The sequence below is a fragment of the Gossypium raimondii genome, chromosome 5, assembly GCF_025698545.1.
Source record: "Gossypium raimondii isolate GPD5lz chromosome 5, ASM2569854v1, whole genome shotgun sequence".
NCBI classification, from domain to species: Eukaryota; Viridiplantae; Streptophyta; class Magnoliopsida; order Malvales; family Malvaceae; genus Gossypium; species Gossypium raimondii.
The window spans coordinates 28,478,667-28,491,884 of record NC_068569.1 but is presented as its reverse complement, the minus strand read 5'-3'; the positions used below and the strand labels follow the sequence as shown (position 1 = coordinate 28,491,884).

At 29.7% G+C, this 13,218-nt stretch overlaps 1 protein-coding gene across 1 annotated transcript; it reads left to right on the top strand.

Annotated features, from left to right (window-relative positions):
* Nucleotides 1-201: 201 nt before the first annotated feature.
* LOC105771086 (dirigent protein 4) lies at nt 202-1,011 on the top strand. Its single transcript, XM_012592491.2, has one exon. It carries the CDS (start codon nt 318-320, stop codon nt 864-866), a length of 549 nt encoding a protein of 182 aa, XP_012447945.1. The 5' UTR covers nt 202-317; the 3' UTR covers nt 867-1,011.
* Nucleotides 1,012-13,218: the final 12,207 nt, after the last annotated feature.

Here is a 13,218-nt window from a genome sequence, read left to right as displayed (position 1 = left end):
TGGAATATATAAAATAGATTAAAGCCAAAGAAGGTAAGGACAGAATGGTGTTTGCAACGTTGATCATTCTAATTATGAAGTGGAGAAGTTCTTATTTATGGTGTTTACAACGTGGATCATTGATTTCATTTCGGTTTAGTAATACTACCGGAGAAATCAAGCTGGTATTTAAAATGTTTTGCACAATAAATTATTTTCATGTCTCTGGGTTTTCCGAGTATAAAGTTTGTGTTTTGTTAATAAAAATGAAGCAACAATTCTACTAGCTTTCATCTACATTTCGCCCCCAGAAATTATAGTAAAGCAAAGCAGAAACAATGAGAGGAACATTGATGTTGACTTGGATTCTGATCATCTGCCTCTCCCAAGTAGCAGCGCAGAGCCAAAGGCAATACTACTCGGAGACCCGACCACATATTCCCAGGCCAATTAAGGTCACCAATCTTCACTTCTTTATGCACGAAAATTTGGGCGGTACAAACGCATCAGCAGTCATCGTAGCCCAATCTAACATCACAAGCAACGACAATAATTCATCGGTGCCATTTGGTACCCTATTTGCCGTTGATGATCCCCTCAGGATAGGTCCTGAGCCAGACTCCGAGGTGATTGGAAATGCTCAGGGACTTTCACTTCTGGCCGGAACAAATCCAAGAACCTCGACGACATACTTCGATTTTGGATTTATTACCGGTAAGTATAACGGCAGCTCTATAAGCATGTTTTCAAGGACAGATCTTGAGCTTGCGGTGGTTGGAGGAAGAGGACGATTCAGGATGGCAACAGGGTTTGCACTACTTAATCCTTACCTCATAAATGCCACCACTGTCATTATTGAATTTGATGTGACTCTATTTCATCACTAAGATGTTATTTACAGACTCAATTCTCTTGGGTTGTGAAAGAGTCATTCGCTTCTGCTCACCTTATTGATTAGAAAAAGACTTAATACTTGATCATTGTACTTTATTATCATATTTGAAATAAAGATTAAATCCTTGGATAAAAAAATGACACATCTCTATTCCCTATTTATATTCATCTCTAATACAGGTTGGTTTATGCAAAAATTGGGGAAGTTTGTTGACAACCAAACAAAAATCATACGGTCTGAAAGTCAAATATTACAATGAAGTTACAAGTTTTCTAAGACAACAAAAAATATCACTTCCAACAAGGGATAAAATATGCAATTCAAAACGCTGTTCGAATATGAGGAGAAACTTCATATATAGAACAATTAAGTTCCCAACAGAAAATTTTAAAGAAAAGTAAAACATTATCACATGATTTTTAAAAGTAAATTTAAAAATAAAGAGTGAATGATAAAGTTTTTGTAAAAGCTTTGAAAATCTCAAAATTAAAACTTTACAGTATTCATTTTCTTTAAAATTTTCATTTTACATTATACCACATGAGATATGGTGTCTAATTTAAAGGTTAAATTAATGATTTTAGTTATAGAATGGCATTATTGATATAGCCTCAATCGTTTAATAATTATTGGAAAAAAACACTCAGTGACCAAATATAAATATAATTAATTATATATAGAAATAAAAGAAATTAATATAAGCAAATATTTATATTTATGTAAAACACCAGATTTAAATAAAACAAATTAAATAAATATATTTAGATTTTTTTTAAAACGTTATATTTGAAAAAAATTAAATAAACAAGATTATGGAAAACCAAAAATCGAATAAGGGAATTGAGTTTTACTAGATGTTGAAGCCTGTTTTCACAGTTTTCTTAACACAGATTCGGTCGCTCCTATGGTACTTGGAGAAATGTTGGTCGCCTGTCTCCCAGGATACAACAACAAAATGATTGCGGTAGTAGTACCTTTGCATTGATCAACAAACAAACCTTGTCTTTTTCTATCACCAAAATGTTTGAAAATTTGGAAAGGAAAAAGAAAAGAATTTTTTAGAGTGAAAAAATTCATTATGTGTCTCTGTGTGAAGTATTTTACAGTATTCTTTAGGCTTTTATAGGCATTCAATATGGAGTAATTTTGAAAATTTCCATAAATAAAGATACAAATCTTTCCATTAAAGGAGCCTTTAAATCAATTTGAATAAAAAATCAAATCAAATTGAAAATCAATCTGATTGGAATAAAACCAAATCGAGATTTTTTTTCCTTTTAATACAGATTCTGTATAATATTTGCTGAGAAAAACAAAATACGTATTTGGGCTAAAATATATATTTTCACGTCGCCCATGTTGTGCAAGTGTATACCCCTACCTAACCCAAATGGATTTCAATTCACACCCTCCCTTCATGCGAGGCAAAATTTCAAGTTTAGTCATTCAAAAATTCTTAAGTAGGTTCTCATATATATACATATCTCACACTTGGTATTTAACCAATGTGGGATCTAAGTTTTTCTTTTCCTCAACAAATATTCACAAGAAACTTACTTTAAGCATTAATTTTTCATTCATCACTCAACCATTTTGAGCATATGATATACCGTTGTAAAGGTTTCATAGAGTAGAATATAAAACCATAATTTTATGATTCAACTCTCCACCTTTACCAATCGAGAATATCGCTCAAAGTTTCCAAAAATTACATTTTTCCAACAATAATGTAATTAGAATGTTTTAAAGTTTGAGTCCAATTATGAATGAAAGTAATAGTTTGGATGTGTGATGTAATTAACTCTTTTAAAACTATAATTTTTTGTTGGGACAAATATTTTTGAGAAAATTTAAGTTGTTTGAAATTTCTTGAGATAAAAAATAATCATGAAAGACTATTATTAGGCTTGTAAAATATGTGATTTTATTTTAATAATATAAAATATAAAGAGTTTATTTTAATTTTAATAAAATAATAAGTTATTTATTTAAATTTTTATTTTGTAATGGAAACATGTGAATTAAATAAAAATTCTGAGTAATATTGGAAAACGTATATTCTATGTTATAATTGAATATAAAATTTGAAATTATGTATATTATTATTTCAAATTTTTTATTAAATTGGATGTTATGGGTTAAATAAACATTAAAATAGTTGAAAATTTGACAACAACAACAAAAAAGAAGTTGGAAATACTTAGGGCTTACGCTGTTAGCCAGAATAAATCCAAGAACCTCGATGACGTACTATTATTTTGGGTTTACAAGTGGTAAGTATAACCGCAGCACTATAAGCATGTTTTCAAGAACACATCCTGAGCTTGCGGTGGTTGGAGGAAGAGGACAATTCAGGACGGCAACAGGGTTTGCACTACTTAATCCTTCTCATATAAATGCTACAACTGTCATTATTGAATTTAATGTGATTGTAAATCATCACTAAAATGTTATATTATAAACTCAATTCTTTAGGGTTGTGAAAGAGTCATTCGATTCTACTCACCTTGATTAGAATAAGAGAATTAATGAGAATATATATATTGGGATAAATCCAATTAAGTAACGAAAAAGTAAAATAACAAAAAAATTGAAAAGATTGAATACAAATATATTTTTGTGAAAAAACTCTTCTGAATAGGATAAAAAACCACGGGTAAAAATAATTTCACTAAAATGGGAAAAACGAAGAGTACAAAAGATGGATATAAAACTAAACTCCAAAACCCGAAATAAGAACCCTCAAAATGTAAACACAAAACTCTCTGAAAACTTGTAAAAACTAATACCTAAATGTGTAATGGGCTACCATTCTAGGGTGAAAAAGAGTCTATTTATAGGCTAATTTTGTAGGTCTAATAATATTAAAATAACCAACACTAATCAGAGCTTAAGTGAGAAACTAATATTAAAATAACCTACACTAATTAATGTTTAAGTGGGAAACTAAAAATAGAATTTAATTGGGAGAAGAAAAGCAAAAAAAAAAAAAAAGAGGTATAACTCCACAAATCTCCACCTTGACTCGTATTTCCACAATGCCTTCTTTGACAAAGTCTGCCATGGGCTTATCTCAAACTATGCAAGATATTAACTGAGTCGAAGTTATGCTTAGAAGTTGGAAAACTTCTAGCCTTCGACTTGTGCATTGCCAAATCAAAACTGACCCGAGTTTGATTTCCACGAACATAGTGCCCTATCTTTTCAAAACATGCACCAAAAAAAGAACCTCTTAAACGAAACGGTTATATATTTTTCCCTCATATGACCAAGTTGTCTCTGCTTCAAACGAGTCGACTTTGACTCCTTAACAGACGATGGACATCTTATTTCACAGGTCATCGTTGATCCTTCCAGAATATGTAGACTGTCAATCTTTTTACCTTTCATCAAAATAAGAGCCCATGAGATGCTTTAATGACGCTTGACTCGATGTTAATTTTACAACCATTCGAGTCCGAATTTCCAAAGGAGATGAGATTTTTCTTTAAGTCAAGCATATGCCTGACATCTGACAGTGTCCTGATTGTCTTGTCGTGCATCCTGATCTGAACAGTACCAACACCGGTTACTTTACTAGGTGAGTCATTCCCTATGCACACAACTCCACCTTCAACTCAATTGTATGTGGGGAACTAATCTATCTTGGGAAACATGTGGAAAGAACACCCCAAATCCAAGATCCACTCGGGTGTAAGCTCGGAGCTTTCACTTGTTGACACCAACAAGAAATCATCACCCTTGACATTGGCCAAATTAGCACCAACAAAATCTTCCTTATTGCTCTCAGCAACCCTTTTATTTCGCAATTTGTAACAACCTACCTTGAAGTGACCTAACTTCTTACAATAGCAACATCACTTGTCTTGCTTCCTTGATGCTATCAAAACTGAGGTTTGCCTACTTGACTTGTTATCCAAACCAAACTCATTGTCGAGTTTGTGTTTGCTCAACAGACAATCATTTACATCCTCAGATGAGAGATTATCTCTATCGTAAATGTAACACCTCTTACCCGTATTCATCATCGAAACAAAGTAAGAAGTGTTATCAAACGATCTGAAATATTTTTTTTTACAAAAATTTTGACATAATTTCTTTTCATAAACATTCAATTCCTCCTGCAAATTCTCGAAACACAATTTCAAACAACTTCAATATTTCAACCAAATAAAATTATATGTTCAGACACAATTTATCCATCCACAAAATTCTAATTACTTTGTTAATAGTTTAAGGAAACAATTTATCAATTAATATACACCAACATTTTAAACCAAACAATATTTTATACATATATATAAATTTATACCACATTACATTAAGTCATCTATACATGCCATTTTTCAAAGTATTGGTTGCAAAATACCCAAAAGATGATGATGATAGTGTGGATGATGTTCTGACCCCGTCCAATTCCCGAGCTGATTAATATCACTATAAAATAGGAGAAAAATAAAGAAGAGTAAGCTTATAGCTTAGTAAATATGTATGTAATTGATAAATAAATTTCTAGCATGATACCATATATGTTAGAGTTGTGTGACCCAAATTCTAAGAGATTGCTCGCAAGTCAAGTTAAACAAAAATATATTTTCTTTCTAGAAGATTTAGTATTTATTAGTATAATATATTTAGCATTTATTAGTATAGTTTATTTGACTTACTAATTTAGCCTATAAATAGGCTCTTTTACAATCTTAGAAAAATATACCCATTAGATTAGAGCTCATAACACATTCAGAGAATTTTGTGTTTACGTTTTGAGGGTTCTTTGTTTTTCGGGTTTTCAGGGTTTAGTTTTATCTCCATCTTTTGTACTCTTCATTCTTTTGCCGTTATGGTAAAATTATCTTTGCCCGTGCTTTTTTATCCTCTTTGGAGGGGTTTTTCCACGTTAAATTGGTGTGTTTATCTTCTCAATTTCTTCTTCTATTTTTACTTGTTCGTTACTTAATCGGGACGATCCTAACAATATATAATATAATTTTTATCACACATAAATCTATTATCTATTCAATTTCCAGCAAACTGTTTCTCTGCGTCACAGTCACTAAATTATTTTTATCCAGAGCTACAGAACTCCAAATTAAGATCTGTAAATTTTCCTGAAACTAGACTCATATACATTCTTACCATAAAAGTTTCAGAATTTTTTGGTTTAGCCAATTATTTATTCTCTAAATATTCCCCTATTTCACTGCTTAACGCTTCTGACCTCTCTTCACTAAAAGTCAGTTACCTCTTAGTACAGAGTTCAAATGATGTTCCGCTTATTTCTTTTGAAAATAGATTCAATAAGAAATTTAAGAATGTAAATTTCAAAACATAACTATTTTTGTACAATTTTTAGTGATTTTCCAAAATCAGAACAGAGGATTTCAAAATCATTCAGATCTTGTCTCACTAAAATTCCAATATCTCAAAATATATAACTCATTTGGCCATTCTTTCTATTTTATGTGAAAATAGACTGATCAAGTTTTAATTTCATGCCTTATTCAACCTCTAACTCAATTTCTATAATTTTTGGTGATTTTTCAAATAACATCACCGTCACTGTCCAAATCTATTCTATTCCAACATCTCTCATTCACATAGCACTATAACCATTTATTTTATAACAAAATACAAGACTTCATCACTTCAGTCACTCTTTCGCAACTTATCACGTTCCAATCACATACTCATATCTCATTGAACATGTCGGTATAACAACAAATATTTGGGGTTTTTCACACAGTACTACCCATGTTACTTTTATCATTCGATACACGTAGTAGCCTTCACATAGTACTACACACATGATCAAGTTTTACGGTTCACGTAGTAGCCTTCACATAGTACTACACACGTGATCAAGTTTTACGGTTCACGTAGTAGCCTTCACATAGTACTACACACGTGACCAAAGCTTCTCGATACACATTGTAGCCTTCACTTAGTACTACACATGTGACCATCATTTATCAATACAATTTATTAATACACGTAGTAGCCTTCACACAGTACTACACACGTGTTCATCGATAGCTTATTCAAATCTTTACCATTCCGACAGTTCCAAAAAGATTATTACTTTCCAATACTTTACAATTTCTCCATAGCACATTATAATATCAATCTTTCCACTCAACTCCATAACAAATTTAATAATTCGATTTAAATCACTTCAACCATTACTTGCAGTTGGTATATCCATAAACCAAGCTAATTTTAAACAAATCAACTATCAATTTCAAATTTCTAACTTTAACATAACTATTTCATATCCAACCCTTTCGCATATATTGTCACGAGATATAAAAAAATAATTATAACAATGTATTAATTACATACAACTTACCTCGATACAAAATGTAAAGATTTTGGAATTTAATCCTCAATCTTCTCTTTTCCCCGATTAAGGTTGACTTCTCGTCTTTCTTGATCTATAATAGCAAATTGAGCTTGTTTAACATTCACATTTATTAAAACAAGCTTCGACTCAACTTTTTTCAAAATTATGATTTTGTCCCTACACTTTTGCATAATTACATTTTTGTCCCCAAGCTCGAAAATTAAATTTCACTCCTTATTCTTATGTTTTACAACATTCTGAACACTTTTTTCTTCTATGGAAATATCAAATTATCACTCTAACATGTACTTATGAACATTAAACATTTTTACCGATTATGTCGATTTACCCGTTTTCACTTAAAATCGCTTAGAAAAAGTTGTTTAACATAATTCCTAGCTTCATATTCTACCATAAAACAACAAAATAAACACATTTCACCTATGGGTATTTTTCCAAATGTGAACCCTAACATGAATTAATGGTAGAAATAGCTAAACCGAGCTACGAGGATTTCAAAAATGCAAAGAACATTAAAAACGGGGCTAAGATGCGCTTACTATGAGCTTGAGAAAGTGAAGAAACCCTAGCTATGGTGTCTTCCAAAATTTGGCAGCAACTAATGAAGATGAGCACCATTTTTCCATCTTTTTCCCATTTTAATTCTTTTTTATTATCCAATGACTAAAATGCCCTTACTTAAAAAAATCTATTTCACTAATCCTATGCCCATTTTTGTCCATCAATTAACTAATGGTCTAATTACCACATAAGGACCTCCAATTTAAAATTTCATAACAATTGGACACCTCTAACATGTAGAACTCAACTTTTGCACTTTTTACAATTTAGTCCTTTTGACTAAATTGAGTGCCCAAACGTCGAAATTTTCGAACGAAATTTTTTACAAAATTTTTCCGTGAAATTGTACACCATAAAAATATAATGATAATAATATTTTCCCTCGTCAAATTTGTGGTCTCGAAACCAATGTTCTGACTAGGCCCAGAATCGGGTTGTTACAGTAATTCAGGGTCTCCTTGAAAAACTTTTATGAAAGGGGTAAAAAGCATAATAATAGGATAGTCAGAATTTCATCATCAATCTGAACCTCAACATTCTTTAAATAATTCAAAAGAGTAACAAATTGACTAATGTGATCTCTAATGTGGTCACCTTCGTTCATGCGGAATGTGTACAACTGCTATTTCAGCACTAATTGGTTAGCCAAAGAGTTAGTCACGTAGAAGGTTTCTAACATTTTTCATAAGGTGAATGTCATTTTCTCCATCAAAACCTCTTGCAACACAGTATTTGTTAGACATAATTGAACCGTGGATGAGCGTTTTTATCTAACCTATCTCATTATGATTTATCCATGTCTGTAGGCTTCTTCTTTGTAAGGACCTTCTCAAGACCGCCCTGAATCAGAATTGCTATCATCCAAACTTGTCATAGATTGAAATTTGTGATGCCATCGAACTTATTAATGTCAAACCTTGTTCTTGTCATATCTGAATGGGTTGATTGCAAAAATTAAACTAGCTCTGATACCAATTATTAGGGATAAACCCGGTTAAACAATGAATAAGTAAAATAATGAAGAAAATGAAAAGATCGAACACGAATATTTTACGTGAAAAAACCCCCTCGAAGAGGATAAAAAACTATGAGTAAAGATAATTTCACTAAAACAGCAAAAGACGAAGAGTACAAAAGATGAAGATAAAACTAAACCTCGAAACCCGAAATAAGAACCCTCAAAACGTAAACACAAAATTCTTTGAAAGCTTGTAAAAGCTAATACCTAAATGTGTAACGGGTTATCTTTCTAGGGTGGAAAAGGGGCCTATTTATAGGTTAAATTTGTAGGTCAAATAATATTAAAATAACCAACACTAATCAGAGTTTAAGTGGGATACTAAAAACAAAGTTTAACTGGGAGAACAAAAACCGAAAAATACGAGGCATATCTCCATAGCATATCTATGTTGATCTAATTAAACATTGAAATTCTCATACTTGATAATTTGTACTTTATTATCATTTTTGAAATAAAGAGTAAATCATTAGCTAGAAAAATGATACATCTCTCTTCTGTATTTATCCTCATCTCTAATAGAGGTTGGTTTATGCAAAAATTTGGAAAGTTTGTTGACAACAAAACAAATATTCAAAGTCAAATATTACAATGAAACTACAAGTTTTATCAGGGTAAAAGTGAGAACAAAATGGAATAGAACATGGTGCCCAAGCATGCAATTCAAGGAATTGTTCAAACATGAGGTGAAACTTCAGATACAGAAAAATTAAGTTCCCAAAAGAAAATTTTAAAGAAAAATAAAACATTGACACATTTTTAAAAGCAAAACTAAAAATAAAGTAAAACTGAAAAACAGAGTGAACAATATAACTTCGGTAAAAGCTTTGAAAACCTCAAAATCAAGATTTTTGCAACATCTATTTTCACAACATTCATTTTTCTTTAAAATTTTTATTTTAAATTATACCACATGAGATATGGCATCTAATTTAATGGTTAAATCATCGTTAGTTTAAGGATGTAATTAGAATATTTTAAAGTTCGAGGGACTAATTTTGACTAGAAGTAATAGCTTAGGGATGTCTAGGGCAATTAACTCTCTTAAAACTATAATTTTTCTGTTTGGACAAATATTTTTGAAAGAAAATTTAAATTGTTGAAATTTAAATGTTGTCTTATATGTTAAAAAAATCTTTTAAGAAAATACGAAAAATTCAATTAAGCTTTTGTATTAAGTCCGCACTCAATTAAGTCACAGTTGTTAATTAAAATAAGCAATTAAGCTCTTCCGTTAACAGTTGCCATCATTGACCATGTTGATCATCAAAATAAATTTATGAACCAATTACATGGTGATATGTGGTAGCTTCTGATTTAATCTAATATTTTTGCATAAAATTATTAAAAATAAATTAGAAATTAGAAAAAAAAATTATAAAAACAATTAAATATTAAAAAAATACTAAATTTGATATAAAGTGATAAAAAAATTTAAAACTTATAAAAATCTAATAAATTATAAAAAATATAAAATTAATAAACATATTTAAAATTTTATAAAAGAATATTAAAAATATCAAAATTGAAATAAACTTTTAAATATTATAAAAACCTAAACTGGACTGGATTAGTTAGTCGGGCCACTTAGACTGTAATCAATAAGGGTACAATCCAGAGAAAGTCATTAGACTGGTTAACCGAGGAACCGAGTGGTTGAACCCATATGTTTAAATTTTTTTAATATTTTTAACTTTTGATTTTCTAAAGTTTTATTTAATTGAAGTGGACAGACCAGTTGAATTGGCAAACCAGTGGCTTGGTCAGTTCGACCACCAACCCAATTTCGAAAAATTTGGTTAGAATATTTCCTTTTGATATATGTTAATACTTGGATAATGATATTTTAGTTTGATTAAAAAAGAAAAAAAATTGGTTCAATCATCTGGTCCCTAGGTCAATCAGTCTAGTGGCTTTTTTTGGACTAGTACCCTTGCCAACTTTAGTCTAATCAGTCTGATAACTAACCCAACCTAGTTCAAGTTTTTATGATTTTTTAATATTTTTATAAATTTATATCAATTTTAATATTTTTAACAATTTTTTATAATTTTTTTATGATTTTTTATACTTTTTTTTATAACATTTTAAGTATTTTAAATATGTTTTATTGATTTTATAATTTATTAGAATTTTTATATTTTTATATTTTTATATTTTTATAATATTTTATTCTTTCATAATTTTATAAGTTTATATCAATTTTAGTATTTTTAATATTTAATATATTTTAGAAATTTTTCTTGGTTTTTGCTTATTTTTAAATTTTTATGATTTTAATATTTTTATGAAAAATATTATATTAAATCATAGGTTACCACGTGTCACTATTTTATTGATTCGACAATTTATTTTAATAGTCAACATGATCAATAATAAAAACTATTAACAGTGGTGCTTAATTAATTATTTTAGTTAACGATATAGGCTTAATTGAGTGCAAATTTACTATAAGGGCTTAATTAATTTTTTCGTATTTTCTTAAGGACTTTTGACAATAAACTTTATATTTTTAATAAAGTTGATGTCTCTGGTTAATCCTACATCAAAATAGTTGGAAAACTGACAAAAGTATCAAGTTAAAGTGTTGCTATAAATAGTTGAAGATAGGATGAAAAAGTAATTCAATAATTCTTAAATATTTTTGTAACAAAACAAGATTTGCAAATAGTTAAAAAATGATAAATCGTCTAGTTGGTCACTCAAGTTTTAAAGTGTTTTCATTTTGGTCATCTAAAATATTCTTGCAATTTCATCATCCAATTTTTAGGGCACTTTCATTTTAATCACTTAAGCATTAAATCCTTAATAACAATAACTGTACACACCAAATCATGTTTACACTTTCATTTTGGTCACCCTACTTCTAGGCCGCTTTCATTTTGGTCACTGAAAAATCTCTTCTTCTTCTTTTTTAAAGTCTTGACTTGGATAAAAAAAAAGGATTAAAAAGTGAAAAAAGAGGTAGAAACTAGAATAATTCATTAAATATTTGTCAAATTGTATTTGTTTATCCAATTTTCGAAAATTCTAAATTATATTTTCTCAATCCTTAATTTTAAATTTTAAAACATCAAAATTAATTAAATAAATTGTTGAAATTTTTTATCCCTAATAATATCAAGTGATTTATTACTATAATATAAAATTTAATTTAATTAATTAATTGAAAGAATTAGACATCCTCCCAATATTTGGACCAAATTTAAATTCTAAAATCAACATTATTTATGAAACATTACCTGAATACTATTCCAAACTCGAACAAAATTTTGCTCCAATAAATAAATTACAAAAATACTTTTCGACCCTCCGTAAGCGTATAACACCCTCAACCCATATCCCTCGTCAGAACCGGGTTGCGAAGCATTACCGGAGTTTACAAATCAAACAGACAGAAATTTCAAACATTTCATAGCATCAAAAGAAGTCATCAAAGCATCATTTTAATCCAAATTATAAACATACCAAATCCAAATCAATTTGCCTAGTTCATGAGCACTTAAACATAGAGTAAATTCACATGCACCTATCTAGATTTAGTTCAATTTATCATTGCCATAATATGGCTTCAAAAACAAACACATATTTATATGTATAAAACAAACCAAAATTAAACTTATAACCTCATTTACAATCAAACCACAAAATAACTATTATTTAGACACCCTAGGTACATGCCGACACAAAGGATAAACATCACCACATTTGAGTTCGGGATCGTTGTTGGATGCTGAATCGTCGATCAAAAGTTAAGTACCTAACCTGCACAAGGGAAACAAAACCGTACGCTGAGTATAAACTCAGTGGTATTTCTATAATCCGAATATTCAAAGATAAGAAATTACAAATATACAATTGAAATATAAACACATATTAATATTTAATTATTACAACAACCAAATCATATTTCATTTTTTTTCAAAAATATCTCAATTATCATAATTTTTATATAAATTGTTTTTCACAATTTATTTCATATTTCATTATACAATTGCAATATCCATTCCATAGTCATTTCATGAGTATATAACTCATATATTCCATATATTTGCAACATATTTCACATTCTATTTTCAATTCACTATTTCACTTCCATTTCTCATACCATACCATTTCAATATCAATTATAAAACTTTATTATTCATTTACCCCTATTAACACGACTCGGACTCGGACAGATACACAGATCCAACCAAAACACACTAGTTTGGCACCCAGTGCCTTATCGGATAATTCGAAGTAATAATTAGACACCCAGTGTCTCATCAGTTAAACCAAAGTAAATTGGCACCTAGTGCCTCATCGAATTAATCCAAAGTAGTAAATTGACACCTAGTGTCTCATCAACTCGAAGTCAAAGAAATCCCTGAACTCTTCCAATCCTATAGCATGCCATCTATA